This window comes from Aythya fuligula, chromosome 5 (genome assembly GCF_009819795.1).
Source record: "Aythya fuligula isolate bAytFul2 chromosome 5, bAytFul2.pri, whole genome shotgun sequence".
Classification (NCBI taxonomy): domain Eukaryota; kingdom Metazoa; phylum Chordata; class Aves; order Anseriformes; family Anatidae; genus Aythya; species Aythya fuligula.
The window spans coordinates 5055400-5078048 of NC_045563.1; the positions used below are offsets into that span (position 1 = coordinate 5055400).

At 45.6% G+C, this 22649-nt stretch overlaps 1 protein-coding gene across 3 annotated transcripts in view; it reads right to left on the bottom strand.

Moving 5' to 3' along the window:
* The window catches only part of ARMH4 (armadillo like helical domain containing 4), a 55958-nt gene that overhangs the window by 12182 nt on the left and 21127 nt on the right, over positions 1–22649 (bottom strand). For all 3 annotated transcript variants that reach the window (XM_032187623.1, XM_032187622.1, XM_032187621.1), the window contains exon 5: positions 21842–22093. In XM_032187623.1, the coding sequence (XP_032043514.1) occupies positions 21842–22093 (252 nt within the window). The remainder of the gene's footprint in view (positions 1–21841; positions 22094–22649) is intronic.

The window sequence follows — 22649 nt, forward strand, 5'->3', positions numbered from 1 at the left end:
GCAAAGGTCCTCCAGCAGTGAAGAATTTGCATGATTCACTTCAAGCAAAAATCCAGTGTTTGTCACTTCTGATTGAAAAAAAATAAAATTGGTTTAGTATGACAGAACATATTCACTGCAAGTCTCAACCACAGCCTGATGTTTTCCTCCCAGGGAAGAGCCCGACCTGGCGGTGCTGTGCTCTGGGATCTCTCAGCACCCTCACCTGACAGCCCTGCAGAGCAGAGCCCCTGCAAAAAGGGGCCTTGTTCCACATAACTCACCCAAAAGGAGAGAGGATGTCCAAAAGGAGATGGGAGATCTGGGAAAAACACACAAAACGCGTCCTCTGCAGTGACTCCTGTGGCTTTCCCACCATGGAAAAAAGTGGGTCCATCGGTACAGCTAATAGCTGGGCTCTCCTTCCCTCAATCTTATGGGTGGCCTTTGTTCACAAACTCACTTCTTGCTGCTATTCAGAGGACTGCTCACCTTCAAATATGTTCTTCTCTGTTGGTCAGGCCTTCTGAACCTCAGACCCGAAGGCTGCAGGGTGCCAGGGCCAGGCTCTGGGTTTCCACCCACTGTAACACACTGCCAGACCTCACCAGAGCCTTTTTCTGCTTCCCTCACCGCTGCCCGCAGAAATCAGGAGCACAAGGCCTCCAGGCTGCATGCTTTGTCAACTTGTAGTAATCCTCGCTGCCTAATTATCCACTCCAACGCAATGATAAGGCTGCTTAATGATGCTGTTCATTCATTCATTCCCTCCCCTCTCCAGATAAGAAAATGCAAAAACTGCACCTTCTGGTGATGACTGCGATCAATAATTTGTGCCCTCACACCACCAGTTCCAGCTCTCCCTTCCTCTCTTGGAGGCCCTGCTATTTTATCTTGTCACTTTAGCTTCCATTTTATCAGCTTGTTTTATTCATACTCCTTTTTTTAATCATCTAAAGCGACTCTGTTTTTCCATGACAAAGCAGCACATTATCCCTCTGCCCGGCACACCCCACTGCATTTTCAGATCCAGAGTTTACATTTTCATCCCAGAACTGCATGGTGATACTGATCTGCACATCCAGCACCTTCTCTTTCAACGATTTTCCATCGTGACTACAGAGACCAGTCCTGAAAATGTGGCACTCGAGTTCCTACATGTGCCCCAAAGGGCAGCGAAAAGGCCTGAGGAACGCCTGCATGGCTTACAACAAAATGCTGACCTTAGGACAAAATTTGGACCTGACAATTACATCTGTACCTCCTTAGATGCAACAGGCTGGGAGACCTGCACAAAGTTTAATTCTGAGACATCAGAAAATATCAGCCACTTGTATTCTGTCAGGGCATGAAACAATTTTGCTCCAACAGCTCCCGGTAATTGCTTTCACCTCTGTCTGAAGACAGAGCGCGGGCCTCCCTCCCTCACCCAGCTCTTTTTTTATCAGCTCACAACCCAGGTAAGACATCTCAGAACAAGACCCCCGCTGCAGCAGATGCTGTAGAGAACAAAACGACCAGCTTGGCATATTTGCAAGGATGTGGGCATTTAAAATATGTACCGGTGTGTGTCACTGCAGGGGAGGAATTCACTGCGCCCTGCAGCCGAAGCAGCTCAGCACAACTCTACCAGCACTTTTTTCTCTAAAACAAATGTATTCACCTGTTCCAGGTCTGCTCATCACCCTGCTCTTCCTCATCACCAAATGGCTGAGGTTTGGTGTTGCTCCCAGCCAGGGCTAAGAACGGGTGGTGGGGAGAAGGAGCAAACCTTGTCCTTAACCTTAAGACTTTGCTACCACCCTGGCAAAATAGCTGGCTCATCTGCGGTGAGAAATGGGATGTTACAGTCCTCTAAAGAACCTGCAACACCTCCGTGGCATGCGCCAGAGCCAGCAGCTTGCTGTAGGGAGCTCTCCTCCTCCCTCCCTGACATACCCAGAGGCACACACAAACCCCAAGCTCCGCACCTCGTTCCTGTGCAGGAAGTATAAAAATAAAGAAAAGATTGATTGCTTTAAATCAGTCTGGAGACACCAGGCAATCTGTCCTATTACCTTACAGACTTCATCTCTTTCAGGTAAAACTTTCTGCTAAATGAGGCTACAGAGAACAATTTTGCAAAAATGCTCCGTGCTTCGTCTGCTCAGCTCTGACAACTTAATGGCACAAGACTGCACCAGCTCCTTTTCCTTAGGAAACACAAAGACCAATTTACTTACTAGCACAAATAAATAATACAGAAAATGGCATTTTGCTGGGAGGCAGCATATTTTTAATTCCAGAAGAAAAACTATTTCTACTTGATGGGAAATTTGATGAATGCATTTCTCTCCATGCCCAATTTAAAAAGACTTGAAAGGCAGACAATCAAAGAGTCAAATCAACAGTTATCATTTATTTTTTTCTGGAAAAAAAAATAAACTTCTGCCAGGCAAACTTTGAATTGACCAAGGTAACTTTCACAGTTCCCATGCAACAGCCTGTTTTTGCAAAGTAAAACTGAATGTCAGGTGGCTGTGATGGGGGGAGCGAAAAAGCCAGAGATGCTGCAGCTGGAGAGAGCCCCACGCATCTTCCCTCTGCTCTCACAGCATCCCTCTGCTACTGCGGGACAGCAGCAGAACAGGCACTGTTATTGGGCTGAGTACCTTCAAAACCTCGAGCTGAGGCCACGTGTTCCTCCTGTCTACGGAGAGGAGAGGTCTTTTGGCCATGCTGCTCCTCATTCCACCCGTTCACTTCAACCTTCTCGAAATGCAAGCCACATAAACTCCCATGTCTTCCTCGCACGTCCTTATCTATCTTAAAGGATGAGCAGTTAAACAACAAAATTTCTCTGTACCTCAGTTTAAGTCTCATACTCACCAGGTCCCGAAAAAAAATCTTGGCTTGTTTTTTTTTTTCCTTCCTTTTAGAGCCAATGTACTTTTCAAAATCATTTTTCCTGGGGACGCTGTATGAGTGATCTGCCCGCAGCAAGCAATACTGAAATGGGGTACTTTCCATTTTTGTATTTAAGACAGAGGATGTATTTTTCTTATTTTGGCTGGAAAGATGCAGCGCTTGTCATGAAATGACATAAAGATCAATAAAGTACTAAATGGCTGGAAATAAAAATGATGGAGTTGACTTTCAAAGGAAAAAATAGATATCAAACCCTGTTTTCAGCAAACAATTATTCTAGTAATTAAACCACAAAGCCCTGAGCATCGATTAGATGCTCGAAATAAAATCTGATTATCTCAGAGACTCATGTTCATGCAAATACTACGGAACATCAGCAGACCGAGCAGTGAGCAGTGCTAGTCACAAGAGGAAGATGTATTTGCCAACATTTGCTAACAACAACAAAAAAAATCTGATTGCAAATTCTTTGTGCATCGAGAACCAAACTGATTCTCACCACGATGCAACGCTCCTGGGCTGCAAATAGCCAAAAAGGGGCTTAAGGTTCCTGGCTTGGACACCGGTTCGATAGCCTCGCAATTGACTTCTTGTATAACCGCAGGCAAGTAAATTAATCTCTGCTACTCCATTTCCCATCCTTACCACGGGAATATTACGGGCATACCAGATAATGTTGAGTTTGTCTTTTCTGTTTCTCTTGCTTGTGTCAGACTCCTCTTCCTACATATTTTAATGGCCTTTACTGTAATATCGCCGTCTTGGTGTGGGATGTTTTAGGGTTTGCAAGCTAATACAACACAAATAAATCTACCACATAAATCACAGTAAGACCGTGTTATTCAGAAACAAATGCTCTTTAGGAGGCCATTAGTTTGAGTATCAAAGTATCTCAGGTGCTAAGGAAAAACAAATGTATTGACCTTTCCCTGCTCTCATTAGCATGCACTCAGACAGAACACGGTAGTGCTTACTCTTGAACGCAGAACGTGCAGGGAAGTTTTTAACAAATGCTTGCAGGGAGAAGCAAATTGTCTTATAAATATAGGACCGAAGAGAGAAGAGCTCTGCTGCTCAGAAAGTGGCTCTACTCATGTTACCTGTGACAGTGCTTAATACAGAAATGGAACCTGTCCTCACTCCTGCTCCAGGGGGGGGGATAACAGACCACACTCAGCCTTCTCCTAAGTGGTGAAACTCCACTAACTTCAGCAGAGCTGCATCATTTCTACCAGGGGATGTGCCCTGTCCAGGTGTTTGCCTGTGGTGTCCAGTGATACCTGCAGTAACCTAAGAATTGTGCGTGGCACCAGGAGAAGCCCAGCTGCAGAGAGGAGGTGACACGCAACTGCTACTCATCAATCTGTGCACAAACTTCCTACCTGGTGAAATGAAGGGTCCACGAAAAGACACTGCTTCATTTAATGCACATAGGGCCTTACCTGCTGTCCACTAAGGTCAACATGACCCTGGCTGAAGACCATATGTATATGGTCTTATATATACCTTATATATTCAGTCCCAAATGGTCAATATCCATCTCCACTTACGGTAAAATTCACAAGTCATTGAAAAGGGGACAAATGAATAATCGAGTCAAATAAAGGCTGACTTTTTAAATTACTTTTTGCTTGGAGTCTTGATGGGCAACTCATATCTGCAGAGACTCAGCAATCACTTAATCTCTTCAAACGATTTCTCTTTGAATGCGACAGGAGAATCACAAGGTGCAAAAGAGAGAAAAAAAAATAATGTAGTGCTACAACTGTACAAAAATTTTAAAACTTCTGATCCAAATCATAAACAACACAAAGGAGCATCTCAAGCCCTAACAAAAAGGAACGCCATGCTCAGCAGCCTTCTGATATGCAGAGATGGTGCCAAAGCCTTCAGCTTTGCTGTCGCTAATCGCCACCGAGATGAAATATCTAGCAACGCCACATGTCAGTATTACGTTTTCAAGCAATTTTTCAAAGTAAATTATAGCACAGAACAAGCAAACCTAGGCAGTGTCATGTCTAAAACACCACCCTGCAGCACGGAGCTGTTGCACCTCCCTGCTGCTTCTCGGGCCAGCATGAGCTGAGGGCGCAAGGGAAAAGCAGGCAGCACCCCTCGGCCAGGGCTCCTGCTCGTGGTGTGCTTCTGGTGACTGCAAACTCAAAACTGTCCCGAGAGGACACAGCAGTAAAGGGAGACAACTCACAGGGCTGTGGGGACATGGTGACTCTGACTGTCACCAAACACTCCTGCGGTGAGGTCCTACCAGGCTACCAAGGAGCACAAGAGGAGAAGGCCTTGCCCTGTTCTTCTCCAAGCTGGGCTGGCCATGGGACAGGTCTCCTCAGTGGTAAAGTCCACAGAGGTGCTGAGGGATGTGACCATTCTGAAATTAGGTGCATGAAAGGGAAGATCAGACATCATCCCAGGAAAGCAGGAAAAGGAACAAGCCCTAGGTACAGTCACAATTTCTAAGCCCACTTCTGAGCCAACTGCAATTGCTGCAACACCACAAATGAGGTGTCCTATTACCTTATTACCTATTAACTGCCTGCAGTTAATGCTCTGGCAGCCCTCACACCTTGTCAGGCCTGCCGTGTTTCACAGGCTGCCTGTGAAACAAGCCTGGGTTGGGATAACTGAGAGCAGATTTATCCTGCTTCAGACACATTGTGTGCCATCTCCTCGGCCCTCAGCTTGCTCTCCAAAAAGCAGGAGCTGAGAGTATGGAAAGGAGTGAAGGTTTGCCCCATTTGGGGAGGTTGGAGGGAAATAAATCGCTAATTCATTATATATCCTGACATTGAGGATCATACCCTCACACTCTGCACTGGAATATCTGTTCTGAAAGTGAGCACGTGCCTGTGGCCCATGAGATGTGCTGAACCCTGATGATATTTGTAAAGCATCTCCTTGTTGCGGGTTTCCCATGGTATTTCTGAGAGTTGCATCCACGTTCCCTAATGGGCAATGAAAAGCCACGTACAGATGTCTGTAACAGGCTCAGACAGTCTCAGTGCTAGGACGCAGAAGCAGAAACTCTCTTACAAGTAAAAAAACAAGCAGATTTGCTTATTCAGCCATTAAAAAAAAAAAAAAAAAAAAAAAAAAAAGGAACAGCACAGAACAGCACTGACTTCTGTAAGTACATCCTGCAAGCACCAGGACAGGAAGAAGAGGTATGGAGAAAGGTAAAGCTAAATTGTTGCTCCAGGGACAGAGGGACCATGGACACTCAAGACCAGAAAATGAAAGGCTTCTCATTCCCAGAGCAACAAGGCTCTCTTCATTGCGTTGACCACACCTCAAAGTAGCTCTGAGATGGAGCTTGCCAGCAGAGGAGAATGGTATGGGATGGCTGCCCAACACAGAGAAGTGAGGTGGTCACCAGCATCTCAGGTCAGTGAGCTGGGACCCCTCCCTCTCATCACACCAAAGCTTCTCAGTGGTGTGGCAAAATTGTCTTTTGCCACCCCACGGAGAGAAGTCCAGAAATGATGAAATTTTCCCATCCCCACCAGTGAGAGTCGAACCTAGCCTTGATCAAGCAAAATGAGGAAACAGTCTCAGGTTGCGCCAGGGGAGGTTTAGATTGGGTATTAGAAATAATTTCTTCATGGAGAGGGTGGTCAAGCACTGGGACAGGCTGTCCAGGGAAGTGGAGGAGTCCCCATCCCTGGAGGTATTTAAGAGATGTGAGGTGGTGGCACTGAGGGACAGGGCCTAGTGATGGGACTTGGTAGGTCATGCTGATGGTCATACTTGGTGATCTTGAAGGTCTTTCCCAGCCTAGATGATTTTCTGATCCTATGTTTCTAAACTGTCTGCAATATGCCTGTGAATGGGGCTTGGGGATCATCTTCCTGACTGTGGCAACATCTGCTATAGCACTGACCAGAACAAGCCTGGAAACCTCGTTTAGAAAATGATAACACACTTGCCATCAGCACAGTAATTATGTCTAAAACTTCATTAACATGGAAAAGACAAACAACAAATTAGAATCAAGCATCTACAATTAAACTAAAAAGCCATAGCAAGTCATTGTTCTTTGCAAGAAATCATTTTTCATACCATTTACTGTGAATGAGGTCTCATTACGTTATGGTATTTAGCTCTTCCACCACTTTTTGGCTTTGCAGCTCTATTAATTGCACTCACAACAGTTCTCTAACATAGGCAAGCACTGATATCTTCATCTACTGACTGGGAGTGCAGACCTGATGGATCCAAATACAGGATTTGGATATCTACAGCCAAAAGGAGGCAGGAAGACCCAAGGCCAATGGAGAAAGCAGGGCCAAAATCTGCAAATATCTTGAGCACAGCCGTAATCCTGTTCCAGCTGAGAAGAGGAATTTCTATTTCAACACCAAGAGGTTCAGACCAGTGCTGAGCTCTGCCAGTCTCACCCAAAGCCCTTTTTTACTGTCATAACAAAATTACCTAGATGACAATTCCCATCCAGCTAATAGCAAAGCTTCTTATTGCAAGTTGGGCCACGCGAGGCAACGAGTGCTCAAAGTCAGTGGGTATTGCTCTGTAATAATGACTCACACACACGATGACAATCACCAAAATGGTTTCACTCAGCCTCTGCCGGCTGACGATAAAGCCAGCCTGACAGATGAAAACTCTGCTGGGAGGCAGAACGTGACAGCCTTGATGATGGGTTATCCAAATGAAGGAGCCCCAAATATATTTGGTAGATAAAGCTGGAGAAAGTAGCTCCCTCTTCATGGGGGGGAGATGTCTGATCTCAAATATGTTCACACTAAAAATTCTCTGAAAGAGAGTGCATTGAGGGAAAGGAGCAATTTTCATTTCTGGCTGCACTGGCGACTTCAAGGTATACACCTTGGGAGGCTGCAGCTTTTTTTTATTTGGTGTTTTGAACCAGCATGAGGCCAAATTCAACCTCCAAACATGCAGGCCTGGTTCCAGGGGGCTGATGGTGGAAGGCCCTTCTGGCAGGCCTCAGCACTGTGGAGGACAGTGGAACAGGGCCTGCACCTCCTGGTTCCCCCCCAGATTGCACCTATAGCACACAGAGGTGCCCTGGTTGGAGACAATAAACTCCAGACCAAGCACCAGCCCTACCTCCACATCCTTCTGGCCTTGCACCTTTAGCCAGTTAAGCATGAAGCTCTGCGGAGAAATGAATGTCCCAAAATCCTGTTGAAGTTTGCTGTCACCTGATGAACCTTGAAAACTTATCATCACCTCCCAGCCAGCTCTGCATGCTCCTACAAGTGAAAGGGTTAATTCATCCTCAGATTGTCTGTTATCTGCATTTTCCACTTATTTCAGTAATGGCACAGAGCACCGTTCCTGCCCAGCTGAGAGGTTAGATAAAAGTCTGGGTGACTCCAGTCTCCTTGGGGTTTGCTGCTGTGGCACACAGTCACTGGTGCTCCCTCTGGAGAGCCCAGCCTGAATGGTGGCAAACCCACCCAGCTCCCCAGAAAACATCTCTCAGAGCATCAAGATGTGTTTCATAACAAAAAGAGATGCAATTTTAAGAGCAATGCTATCTGCAGAGCACACCAGCTCCCCTGGTCTTACCCATGCCAGCCTTTCAGAAGAGAAATCTGCCCAGGAGGACGGGGATACAGCGAACAGGATAGGACGCTCCTGTGCTGTTTACATTGATGGTTGTGTCCTTGGTCTTCAAAATGCCTCAACACAAAGTCAGAGTTGTCAGAGGATGCTTTATGGCATTTTCTGCCCCAATCCTTCTGCTCAGAAATGAATGGATCTGGTGTTTCTCCAAGCAGATTAAGATAATCTCTAACAATTTACTTACACTGAAAGGGCATTACCCTGATTGGAGCTGGTCAGAGACCACTCTCTGATGAGGACAGCAATGAGATGAGGCTCTAAGAAGACATTTTGGAAAATGAACATTCCTGAATAACTCCTGATTTTGCTGCCATCATCTGTTCAAATACCAAGGAAGCGGTTTGACATGTGAGAACCTTCATGAAATTATCTGGATAAAGCTCACAACTTAATCTGCTTTCAAAGCAGCAGCAAATGGCTATTGTCCAAACACTGATGGCCACTCTGTGCAGCTCAACATGAAGTGGAACAAAGTTTGCTGTTCACCTGACAGGTGTATCAGGGTCTGATCAAGGCTCCCTCCTCCTCTGTGGCCCCCTGCAGCAGGCAGGTCTCATTCGGCCCGTGCTGATCCAGTGCTTCGTGCTCACCAGGTGAGACATGAAGAGGGGCAGAGCTCAAAGGGGGCTTCCCTCCTAGCTGTGGGGCACACACTCCTCCTGAGACCACCAGGTCCTTGTCAGATGATGGGATGTGTCCGGCTCATGTGCTCCATCACACGCAGAGACTCAACTCATTCCCTGAGCAAGCAGGGAGATCTTTGTCTGAACTCACTGCAGGCAACTCTCACCTCTGGGCTGGAAGGCTGTTAGGGCACAGCAACACCCACCAAGGGAAGAGGAGGAAACAAAGGTCAAAAAAGACAAGAAGCAGCAGCAGGGGAAGGCACAATGAAATATTAAAAGACTTTTGCCAGGAGTCTGTGTCTCCCGGTGTGCAGATAAATCTCCACATTACATGCTAAAAGTAATCAGCCTGGAGAAAGACACAGGCATTTCATCAGGCTTCAAGCAGGGGGCTGCTCGCTTATCTTCCAAAAAGTCTCGCAAAATCCTGCAAGTAAGTCAGTGAGCAAGCTCTAATCTCAAAGTCAATGCTAATAGCCTTCCCTCAGAAGGAAATTATTATCCAACAGCACATTTCAGAAATACACAAAGCCAAAAAAAAACAGGTTAGGAGCCAGAATTTTCTTCTGCTTGTTTTGTAAGTATCACAGCCCCTTGGTCAGGAGAGCTCTGGATTGCATTTTCTTTTCCTTTTTCTTTTTTTTTTTTTTTCCTTCATTTAAAACAGCAAACAATATGCACAGGGAATTTCTTGGGGAAAGATTTCCTTTTCCACAGCATGAGCAAAACCTCTCTGGATCACCTAAAATCTGCAAATCTTTGTAGGTACAGAAAGAGTAAAACCACTGAGCACTTCTGAAATGTAATTCTACACATGAAAGATAAATTACTGGCCTTGTCCTGTAATGCTGTGAATTGCTTGACAGATTCAGGCAATTACTGATCAAACCCAGTTAGAGGTTTGATCGACAGACCAGCTGAACTGTTGACTCAAATCAGTTCATCACAACAACCCGATTTATAAATCTGTACATTTACTGAGAAATTTACTGAAAAAGCCATTTTCTAAGAGATAACAAACAGATCCACTAAAGCCAAGAGCTGACAGACCACACGTCACAGGACAAGCTTTTGGACCCACAACCTAGGCAGCTATGGGAACCCACAGGCATTTTATGCATACAAGAAAATTTCCATCCAAATATCCATGACAGAGAATGAGACTGTGAAACAGAGAAGAGAAAGCCTACCTGGTGCCTTGCTGGAAAGGCCACTACTTTCTGTGCTAGTGCACAATCTTTTCTGCTTTGAGGACTCAAGTTATGATCCTGGCTGTGCTGCAAGGGGAATTAGTTCAGTCCGACAGTCACAAGCGCTGCAGGCAGAGCAGCCAAATACAAAAATGAGTCCTCAGCAAGGGAAGGGGACAACATGAACTCGCACTGATGTCTGTACTCTGCTGCACGTCTGGCCCCTGAGCTAAATTATCAACAGGCTCACGCCTCTGATTTCCGAATAACAATGCTTTATGTGGAGCTCTGTGAACCTGAAAGACACTGCACAACAAGAGCCTAGGGAGGTGCCTTGGGTTACTGAGTCACATCTCCCTGCAGCGAGCAAAACCAGCTGGTTGCTGGGGTTTCTGTCCTTGGAACAAGGCTAAGGGCTTCAGGGCAAAGCTTGTGCCGAAGGAAAAGCACATAAGAGCGGCTGTACTGGATCAGCTTCATGACATAACCCATCCCTGAACGCTCACCAGACAGCACAAAAGCAGGGCAAACTCACAGGGACACCTCCCTGGCTCACTCTCCAGCCTGTGGCCATTTACTGCTGATCATGTTGCCTCTTCAGCCAGCTTCAGTACACACTTTTGTCTCAGCAGCTATCAATATTTTTGTTTATCAGCCAAAAATAATACAGAGAGAAAACAAAGGAATTTCTGGTGAATTATTCCTATCGTTGTAAGTGCTGAATGCCCACCTGAGATACTATATTCATGTAATAAATGCTCTATAAACTCATAAAGAGAGACAGTATCTGCTCTAAAGAACCTGAATGAACAAACCACAGAGAAGCACTGATACCAGCCTGTTTATGGATGCCAGGACTCAGGAAAAGGAGAAGTAAGGGATTTGCTCAAGGTCACATAAGAAAGAAGTGGTACTGCTTCTTTCTGAAATTAAGCAGAGGAGAGCAGGCTATCCTTTTGGTTGCCTTTTGGTTCTTCTTCTATGTACTTTTTCCAGCTTTACTATATCGCCGTCTAGATGGGTAGAATGGCACAGATTATTTATGGTCAGAATGATGGCTGTTATTCTGCCCTCTGCTCCTTTCCCCCCCCCCCCATCCCCCAGGCCAGGGTTCTCTCTCAGGAGGATCTGGAGCAGAGGATTTGCTTTAATTTCTACTCCCTGCCAACCCAGCCTCCAGATGACCATCCCAACTCCCTGTTACAGTGATAGGACTAACAATAAAAATAACTCTCAGCTTAAATTCCCCCCACCCCTGGAACTTGACTGTCCCTAAAAGTTTCTCAAGGATCTGTTTTGGAAACGTTCTCTAGGCTTTCCTCCTCACCCAGGCATAAATAAATCCTGTTTTCTTCCATGATTCAGCAGGGATATTTACTTTGAGTGTTCACACCCACCCATCCCAAGCTCAAGGTGACTCAGGAGAGAAGCTCTGCATCGCTACCCAGGGCCTGGAAAGCTCCAGCCCTTGAGGACCCCGTTAGCAGAGCCTGGGTTTAAGCACCACAAAGCACAGAAGGGAAAGAAAAGGCAAATGACCATCAGGTTGTGAGGAGCAAACCAGGTTCCAGACAGGCTCTGGAGCATCTGTGCCTCATTTGTAAATCTCCCTCGTTACCTGCCTGCAGAACCACAAGGTCGTGCACAGAAATACTGAGCCCATGACACGGTTTTTCTCTGTCCCAGCGTTGCTGTCTTCAGAATGGGATAGGAGAGCGAGTGCCGTAACGGATGCCTTGAAGCAGATTCAGAATACATGAAGAATTATGAGTTCCACTGGCTTTTTAAACCCTCATATCCATCTTCAGAGCCCACACATTAGTGACTACTCAGTGCTTAATAACTACTCATTGCTGCTGTCAGTTAGCACCACTGAAGCGTGCGTTCCCTGCAGCAGGTGATTCAGGTCTGGGGACGCCAGCTCTAGGCAGCAGATACCTATTGGAGGACTATATCCCTGCCCCAATAAGCCCCAGAACATCTCCTAAATCAGCAGCATATTATTTACAACCAAGTGAAACCCACCCCTCATAAATAGCATCCCCAGAAATGTGTTCCAGCTACGGGAGAGCACATCTCTTCATCAAGGCTCTCCTTTCACTCCAATGCTTCACTCAATCCTCTACACAACACTCCCTACAGCCAAAAAAAATAAAAAGAAACTGCATTTAGCCACTTTTTCCAGATAGAAGAAATACCCAAGAGGAAGGTATTTTCCTGGCAGGCTGTCACCTGCCAGGCCATACGGGTGGTGTGGGGAGAGGGAGGTGACCCAGAGCCCTCTGAGATCCCCCATGGGTGTTAGATCCATCCCTGAGCACACCACAGAAAGAACATCACGACCCCAGGCGTGCAAAACTGCAAAACTGGCCTGTGCAAGTACCTGAGCAGTCAGCAGGAAGCAGGGGAGGTGTGGGGGAAGCAGCCTAGAAAAGGAACAAAATGGAGAAAATTGGGAGAGCTCCTGGGCTTGCTTCACATTAATAAATCCTCAGGCACTGATGGCATTGCCAGTATATTAAAAGAAATGATAGGTTATTGGGAACAGCTCTGCTGAAACCCTTTATTACATCCCAGGCTTGGATGAGGCTATGATTAGAGTTATTCAAACACAAGGCAAAAAAAAAATAAAAGGAAGCAAAAGCCTCCAGTAATTCTCACCGTATCGACCCCTCTTGGTGATTAATGCTGATACACAGCATTTTTGCAAAACACCAATTGCTAGCAGTTTGAGGTAATTATTTTATTGTCAGTCAAAATCCAAGCACTTTACTTATTTCCAATACGTGTCCCTAACTCGCTCTCAGGCAGGGCAGGATTTATATGTTTATCAAGAGAGCATCCTTCCAGGAAGGAACTTAGATCTCCTTTGATCCTCAAGTCATCTTAATTTGAGCAAACACCAGCGGGGAGGCAAGTTTAGCATCAGTCATCTGTGGCTTGCACTGCCCAAGCGGAGAGAGAACATATCTACTTTCTCATTAGAAAGGAATATTTTAAAACCATCTTCTCGATAAATTACCATCACTCTTCCTGGTACTAGTCGCAACGAGCTCTTTTCCTCCATTTTTCTCTTATCACTCTGCGATCGGAGGCTACATTTTAACCCAAAAGATCAGGCTCTGACGCAAATCCCCAGAAGAGGAGAGGAAATTCAAGGCCAACGAAGCTTTACATTCCCTCTCTCCATTTTTTTTTTTTTTTTGAGGGCTGAAATGTCATGAAAACAGATTTTTTTGCACTGTAGTATATATGTATCGCTACTAGAAAATAAATCTGACTTCTCCAATGTAAGGACAGTCTCGTTTCACGAGGCAAAGGCCACCTAGACGAGCACATCAAGCACAAATTAATAACTCTGACCCAGGGAGAGCTGCTAGCCTGCCTCTTTTTCTTCAATCAAGCTAAGTGACTGCTGCAGCCCAGTGGGAGAGGGGGCTGAACGCCATCTCCCCTGCCTGAACAGAGCTCGGATTTCTGACATATAAAAGCCGGAGGATAGAGGGCGAGGCAAGGCACGCTGAAATGTGACACACCGAAAGTGCAGACTTGAGAAGGAACGGGATTACTGCAGATTAAAAAGACAGCCGAGACACTTGGGTTTCTGTTACAGCAGGGCTGACAGACAGCAGGACGGACAGACTGTGCCAAAGCAGCTGACAGCACCGTGCACGCACAGGTGGTGCTGGGCTGCTCCAGCCTCTGCAGCACAGAGCAGTGCACTGGCTAATGGACCTTACCCCTTAATTCAGGCAGAAAATTAAAAATTCAGATAAATTACCTGGAGTAGTAAGTGCCGAGCCATGCTTCAAGGCAGACACATCCAAATTGTAAGACTGCCACTAATGGATGGATGGAGCCAGACAGCTGGAGAAGGTCAAAACGTTCAGCTGCTGGTGGGATCCCACACTTTGGGCGAGGAGGATGGCAGAGCCAAAAAAATAATGCCCTCTACACCTGCCCCCAGCTCCTGGGGGCAGTACTTGAGGACTGATAATGAGTAGGCTTAGCTAATCTTACCCTCAGATGGTTTTAACTAGAGGCTCATGGCAGGGCTGCTGTTTCAGTGTGATGTATCAGAGGAGGTGACAGTGCTGCTGTTTCTCAACATATGCCAGCAAAAACGTCAGGGCTAAAATATCAGCTTGAAGTTTCCTGCTAGAAGTTTGTGTAGAAAGGCCCCTGCTGCCTTCCCCTTCCTTTTGATAAATTGCAGGCACACTTTCTTTTACCGCAAGCTTTATTTCACCTGTTTCTGACAGCTGTTTGCTTCCAGAGCTGGGTATGAGTGACCAAGTCTCATATCTTCAGTTCCACTCATTGCTACCCCCTTCTCTTGGTCTTTATTTCTGCTCTGAGGACAATGTCAGAAGAGCTCCCTATAGGAAGAGCGTGGCACTGCCAGCTCCTCACCTTTAAAACACGCAGGCTGCATTGGCAGTGGCACAGCAGCCTTGTGCCAGATGTAAAAACGCAGCAGACACGATCCTCAAAGCACTTCAGGACGAAATTTGACAACAAGAAAAGGCTGACTGATGTGAATTATTCTCTTTTGGGAGCTGCTCTGTCATTATAAAAGCGTATGTCACAACAAGCCAGGAAAGAGGATCGCTGTTGCTGAGAGATATTTGGATGCAAAATTTCCCTTGACAAGGCAAGCCTGATTGAATATTAGCTTGCTGTAGGACTGAGGTAAAACCATGAGCAAACTCTTAAAACAGTTAAAACGAAGTAATTCCAAACAGCGCACATCCTTACGAGGAACAGAAACCAGAGATTCATGCACAGGCTGACGATGGGAGCTTTATTACCGACCTGGAGAGGGAAGGAAGCTAGTAAGGAGCATATGGAACCGTATAAATTACTTGAAGCACCCAGGAAGACAGTAAAAATAATCATCTCTATCGCCGAGACTGCTCATTTAAGTCTGCAGCCGTCTGGAAGACAGACCTCGCGTGGCCAATGCTGTGCGCAACAAAACATCCATAAACACACACGGGGCAAAGCTAAAAGGGCAGGACTGCTGCGAGCAGCCACGCTTTGAACAAACACACCACGAATTGCAGCTGCTGCTTATCCTGGCTCCTGTCAGCCACTCTCATCTGGGACTTCTGTGTGCTCGGTCCCTTCTGTTGGAATGGTGGCTCCGTCTTACCAGTGTATTTTCTCCCATGTGTGATCCCTTGTACTTTATCCAGGGAGAAATGCAGGTGCAAAGTCCTTCCTCAGGCACATCAGCTGGAGAATGGCAATGCCCAGGCATTGCTTCCTGCACCCAACACAAATCCCTGCTCTGCTAAAGGCTCCCTGTGAAACCGCTGGGGTCACTTGGCCTCTCCGTGTTTTTCCTTGGCACCTGTAAGACATGGATAACCTCCCCAGGGTAATTAAGAAGATAAATGCGTTAAAGATTAAAAGGCCCTCTGATATTCCAATAACACGAGCTGTAAGAGTGCTTAAAATAGATCCATTTGGGGCAGCAATTAAAGAACACACTAACTTCTGAGTCTCAGATTCTGTCTGCCTAATGCTGGCTATTTTTGCCCACAAAAGCATTAATCCCAGCTTCCTGTAAAAATGTCATTTCAAAATTTTACCATCTTCCGCTACTCTGCTGCTGCTGTTCTGCCTTACCACCACTAATCAAAGTGATATAGGTTGCATAGTTTATGTAGTATAATTTGCAGCCACAGATCTGCAACACAGCTATTTTCTGTTAGTCAGAGCTGCGAATATGTTTATTCCTTAAAAAAAACACGTGCTTCCAGTAGCGTGTGTTTATTAGGTAGCGACAAGGCACTTGCATAACGGAGACAGTTTTATGGCTTTCCATTATCGTATGAACCAAGATCACACACACAAGTACACGAAACAAAGAGTGGGTGTATATTTTGGAAACTGCATGTTGAGAATGATGTTGACACACTTCACAACTTCTTTATAACTCTGCTGATTTTTTTTTATATGTTTAATTTCCCATCTACAGCAATGGTCCAAACTCCTCCGTGTACAATATCTACATGGGCAGATGGAAACCAGTAACAGATGCTGTGGTATCTAGCAACTCATGGGACTTCTCGTGAGCTGCAGCACGATCACATAGCCCTGTAACATGGTACTGCTGTTGCCTTGCTATGAGGTTGTAAGGCCTCAGGATGGAGGCTTGTCAGGCTGTCTGAAATTTCCTTGACCTACCTACAGCTTTGCTTTTCTTGATTTAGCTGCAGCAGCATTTTTTTTTCTACCCAATGGTGCCTATGGCTATTATGTTTTACTTTTGTTTATTTTTGTGTAGTACTGAATGGTTTTAGGACTCTAACATAACAGTTCCATATGGGAAAACACATGCCAGGTATGAAAAAAAAATCCTCAAGTAATGGAGATACAGTGCTGAGCTCTGCCATAAGACAGGAGAGTGCTGGCACTGGAGTCCCCATGTCCATAAGCAACACGCCAATGGTCAGCTAAAGAAATATAGACCTGGACAAAAATGTTTTAGGATAAAAAAAGAGAACATAAAGAGTATCTAAAATACATAAAAGCCACCATAAATAGCTAACTGAGATGTAATATGGAGCTGCAGATCAATAAAGAAAGGGCAAGATGAAAAATTGTATCAGTAAACGCATAAAAATGACTTTAAGTGTATCCTAGACTGAGAAAGAAGAAACTATCAACATGAACATTATATTCCTCCAGGCAAAGGACTGCAGAAGTTGCTGACCCCACGCCAACGAGCCCACCACTAACCCCAGAATGAAGCCACCAACCTTAATGCTAACAGATGCGAGGGAAGGGTGAGCATAACACCAGGAAAAGGCACAGAAACCAAGAAGTGTAGGTACAGCAATTGTACCAGCACAATTATTTCCTTTTTTTTTCTTTCTGTTATAATAGCTATATCTAGTCTAATAATAATTAGATAGTTAAGATTTCATTTATATTAGCAGTAAATTCTTGGTTTTAGGTATAGATGAGATATGCCTTCTCTCTGCCTATAAAACAAGATTTTGAGCATAGCAACAGGTTCCTCTGTTAATGTTTTTGGTTCAAATCCATTTCTCCTCTGTTTACTGTTACCTCATATTAGTGGTGGCTTAGGATAAGCAACTGCTGGGTTTCAGTCAACATCTTTAAGAACCAAATTCCACCATAACCCTTTACGTAGATGATGTGAGCCATGCATTCAAAAAGTCACAACCCTGTAAGCCTCAAGAAGCAAATCCCAGCGTTGCTCCAAACAACTCCATATGTTTTGAATGCACAAAGCAAACTCACTTTAAGCCCCAAAGCAGCAAAGTTAGAGGATTAGCAAATTGCCCCGGTCCTCCTCCCCCTACCTGATTGTGGACCAAAAAATTATAAATTTTTATTCATTCCCAGAAAGCCCAAGTTTCCTGCCCCTCTGACGTTCTCCAAACAGTTTGTGTTCACCTGCTACATGCCACCCAGGTATGAATCAAAAAAGCAGACAGGTCATCTCAGAGGGATCACAAAGTACTGCCAACATGTCCTTTGCTAGCAATATCTGGAGACAAAGCATTTGAACAGGACACCAACAGAGATCCCAAAGCATATTGAGACCTTCCTTCTCCAGAGACACAGGCCATCAGAGCAGCGTTTGGAGGATCAACTTCTTTTTTTTTTTTTTGGTCTAAATATTGCCGTTTAGAGTCAACTGATGTACTGTAAAACTGACAGCCTCATTACTGGTGGATATAAATTGCTTTTGCTCAGCTGGAGTTAATGTAGGACCATCTGACTTCCCAGAATTGACATTTTTAATGATCCTCTTTCTCTGGCATTTTTTCATTGACCACTACAAAAATCCAAACTGTCTCTTGCTTTGCCAAGCTGTCTGTGGATCAAGTCACTCATTCTCTAGGGATTTTCAGCATGTCAGCTATCAAAGTAAACTCAATAATAACTGACCTGAGTATAGCTACTCCGATACTTCTGGACTCTTCTGTGCTATGGATTTTAGAGTTAAATCTCAAAATTCTGAAGGCCAGAGGAGAGCTGCACCCCAGGAGAAAGATGTATGTGCAAAGCATTTAAACGATGGAAGATGCCAACTGTAAAAGTTTGATGTTTAGGGAGCAAAAGAAAAAAGAGAATCCAGAAGAAACAAACCCATTCCTCTTCTCCATTTAGCAGAACAGTGACAGAAACAAACACAGGGGTAGAAAAATTGACTGCAGTGTGTGTACTGTAATTTACTCCAGCAGAAACATCTTCAGTTATCTCCTAGAGAAACCAGTCATTAATAAAGCAGACTGCAGTAACTTCACAGGATCTGTTGCAAGATATTGAGTCAATAATCTGCAAAATGAAGTATACAAATCCACGTTGTCCTGGTCACAGAACTGCATTGCCCTGTCTCCTCTGGTGTACCCTTACCTTGTACCTCGCTGGGTACTGTTACCTTTCTTCAGGACTTCCCTTACTGTGCCATATCCCAGGTTAAGCAGAATAACCTCCCCTCTAAGCCATATTTCATTTACGCAGAATGGGAAATTCTTCACTCCTCAGCACTGCTTGTGGATCCCAGGGAAGAGCTCTGCACCTCCCTGCCCACTCCCAAGACTCACCGTGGGCTGAGACAGGCAGGTGCAGCGTGCCCTGGCCCAGATGGATTCAAAACTGCAGTCCTCCCTTCTCCAGAGCTGTGACTAGGGATGTACAGTGGTTATGAAGCTGTCTTAAAATGAAAGTCAAGTTAATTTTAGCTGTAGAAGAAAAGCACTTAAAGGAAATGGATTTCAAAGAGCTACCTTTGGAAGAAAAGCACTTAGAGAAAAAGGGTTTCAAAGAGTCTATGCACGTGTCCAGCACATCTGAAGTTTTATGAGCCCTTCACAGTACGCCTGGTCTCCCCACACACTCCAGCAGAACGATGTGGGCAGCTCTTTTGGCCTCTTGTCAGGTTTGGGGTATTTCTTTTCTTCTTAACAATCCACCTCCTGCTGGCACAAGCTATATATTTTTTTCCCTCCTGTCTGTTCTCCTTTCTGAGCACCCCTGCTAATGTGCACCATAAAGAAGCATGCAGCCAGGACCAGGTACACACAGAGCACCAGCCCTGGCTGTGCACACTCACCCTGGACAAGGGACCTAAGAAAAAAAAACCCACTTGGCACAAGTGGGAAGAGGGGAGAAGGAGCCCAGCACCGCTCACATCTGCCGTGGAGATGCTCCAGCCTTGTTGGTATCTCCTGCTCCCCATCCACTCCCAGCATAGGACACTGTGAACACATGGGTTCAGTTCCTTGCGTGGCCTTGGGTTTTCCAGGTGAGCTGATGCAAGTCCTTGGTTTTCTTTGTGCCTCTGTCTAAAGCACAGATAATTTCCCTTCCTCTTAGGAGCACTGTAGATGGGGAAGATGAGCACATAAGCACACTCTAGATGGGGAAGGAGCCGATATCAAAAAGACGTTTAGGTCATCTAGCCAGAAAAAGAATAAATGGCTCTTTATGAAAGTGTTTACCTAGTAGAATAAGAGAGGTGAGTCAAAGTATAGAGTGATCCCACTGCTCCCCCTCCTTTCTCCACACCATCTCAGCACAGAAGTCCCACCCAGCCCCTGAGGATGAGCTCTGCTCACCCCCTCCCTCATGGCAGTATGCACAGACTGTAACATCTTCAAAATGAAGGCAAGCCAAACTATTTGGAAGCAGTGATGCATAACTCAGTGAGGCACTTACACAGAAAGCAGAAATTCACACCTGCCCAGTCCTTCAGGTGCCTGGGCTTTGACACTTTGCAGCTGAACTAACGTGACAGACCTCACAGCAGGCTCCTCCAATTTGCATGAGGGTACATAAAACACATGTGAGGGACAAAAACCTTGTGTTTTGCTGCACAGTCAACGCATTCGAAGTCTGAGTTTTTTGGAAAGACAACCTTGCCAAGGTCTAAGAAAGACAAAAGGTGATAGAGGATGAAGGCTGCAGGATGCAGTAATAATAAACATCAGAAACAGAACTGGGTCCCATACGTTCAGAAAAAGATACCGTAAGGAGCATCCTGCTCTAGGATAAGGACCCCTCCTAACAAATAATAATACAAGGAGTGTTAAAGCTACATGTTGTTTCACAGCCCAGCACCACTTATTTTCTGTGCATAGTTATTAAAGCCTCCCCAGGCAGGGAGGTTTGTTGCACACCAGGGTACCTTCAGCCTTTGGCAGCTGCTTATTCTCCTGCCTCATTATGAAGGTACCTGATGGGCATCATAACCCCGTGTTTCCTGTGCTTTTCCTCCCAGCACTGTCACATATCTCTCTAATCCAGCTTGCCAAAGCCGGCCAGAGAGCCACTAAATATTAGAATTATTCCCCTGACACAGCTCCTGTCCAGCCTGGTGGCACAATGGGACATGTGAAGCAGATCTGACACGAACCACCCGAAACAATGCTTTTCAGGCAAGAGTTAGTGGGACAGGGAGATACCAGACTTGATGCAAACTCAGCCCACAAAGGGCAACCCTCCCACAGGGCTCTTGAAATAAGTTCTTTGATTCATTTCAAAGGAAGCCAATAACACTCAAGCTGACTGGAAATAGGACTACATAGGGAGAAACATCAGGTTATGTCACATTTATAAATCCAGGGGAGGTGACAGTTGATATAACTCAACATATAAGAGTTTTGGGGTTTCTGCGTTTGATGAGCCTCTCAAAACAGCTAGATCACTACTAGTCACACAGAGACTTTCCCTACAGATGTGGTTCAACTCCCACTGATTCACCTGAAAGGTTCCCCCTGCTTTTGATGGAGTGTGGCTTGGAAATTGAATATGCTACAAAATGATCCCAGTACCCTTCCCAAGTAGCCAAACTGGGCTAATTCTACCTTGTCCCACACCAGCTTTGACTCACGTCAGATGGACAGCACACATGCAAACAGGAATCAGCTAATTCTAGGCAGAATAAATTAGTCCAGCCATAAAGCACAAGGTCTATACATACAGTGGGAATAAACTATATAAAGTTTTATACAGGCCTTGCAGGTCTGTCTTGCTTAACCACCACGGGGTCCCATGCCTGGACATACAACACTGAAGAAATGTCAGAAAAATGGCACAAGAATGCTGCTGAGCTAGCAATGGGCTGATTAGCAATTACCCTATTTGCTTCATCCTCACAGGACTTATATGCCCGCACCAACCCAACTCAGGCAAAGGGCGCTGAAATTTCCCCAGGAGTCTCACCTGAGCAGTATTCATTTTTCAACCCTTGGAGCCACACAACACTAAGCCCTGGGAATGAAGGAACAGGTCTGGAGTATTCAGAAAGACTCTCCCCAAACTAAAACCTCAGGGCACATCACCTGAGACCCATCCCAGTTCATCACTGGGGGACGGGGTTTCCTCAGAAACGCTGCTGCTCTGTGTTTAGCGACAGAGCTTGAAGGCCAACCCATGAGGCCACCAACACAACAGGATGTCCCATGCAAAGTGAAGAGCAAGAGACATGTCCACCATGAGGATAAGGGAAGAAGGGACCTTTCCTCTTACCCAGACCCTGGTTCTGCTGCTCCCACTCGATGGTATCGGGAACCTGGTAGGATACCCCAGCCAGCTGGGCCGCGGGGTTTTCCAGGCCAGCTATGGGCTCCTGGGAGGTCTCGCCTGGAAGCGTGAAAACCGGCAGCTCCGTGTCACCTTCCAAGCTTTCATCCATCGAATCTATGTCTTTGTCCTCTTCATCTTCCTCTTCCTCCTCCTCTTCTTCCTCCTCCTCTTCATCCTCTTCCTCCTCCTCACCCTCTGGGCAGAGAAAGACAAAAGTAGCATCAGGAAAGGTCCCACAAGGCAGAAGGTTCTTACATCTCTATCAGCGAGCACCGAGACAGCCCACTGCTACCACCTCTCCAAAGGCAAAGTTGTGCCTTCCCTTTTAGTTATAAAGACTCGAGGACTTCTGAAGCCACAAGTTCTGTCCAAGCTATTTAATAGCTACTAAGGGAACCACCCACTGTGAAAAAACAGTGCCTGGAATAATGACATAATTGAATTTTCAGCGGTTAATTTTTCAAAGCTAAAAAATAATGCATAACGTTCATGCACTTTACCTAATTTACACAGTGCTCTGCTCAGCCCTTTAACAAAAAATTCCTGGAGCACCCAACCTTGGAGAGCCATCACCCAGCAGCTGAGGAGCTGGTTTAGCTGGGGGTGGGGGGGCGAGGACCAAATTAACAACTAATCGCCCAGCCAAAGGTCAATAAGTTGGAGCAAGAAGTTGGAGCAGCTTGGGTGGGACACCCCAGGGGCTGGATGTGTCGAACCTGTTGTAAGTAAAGCAATCTGCACCTTATCAATT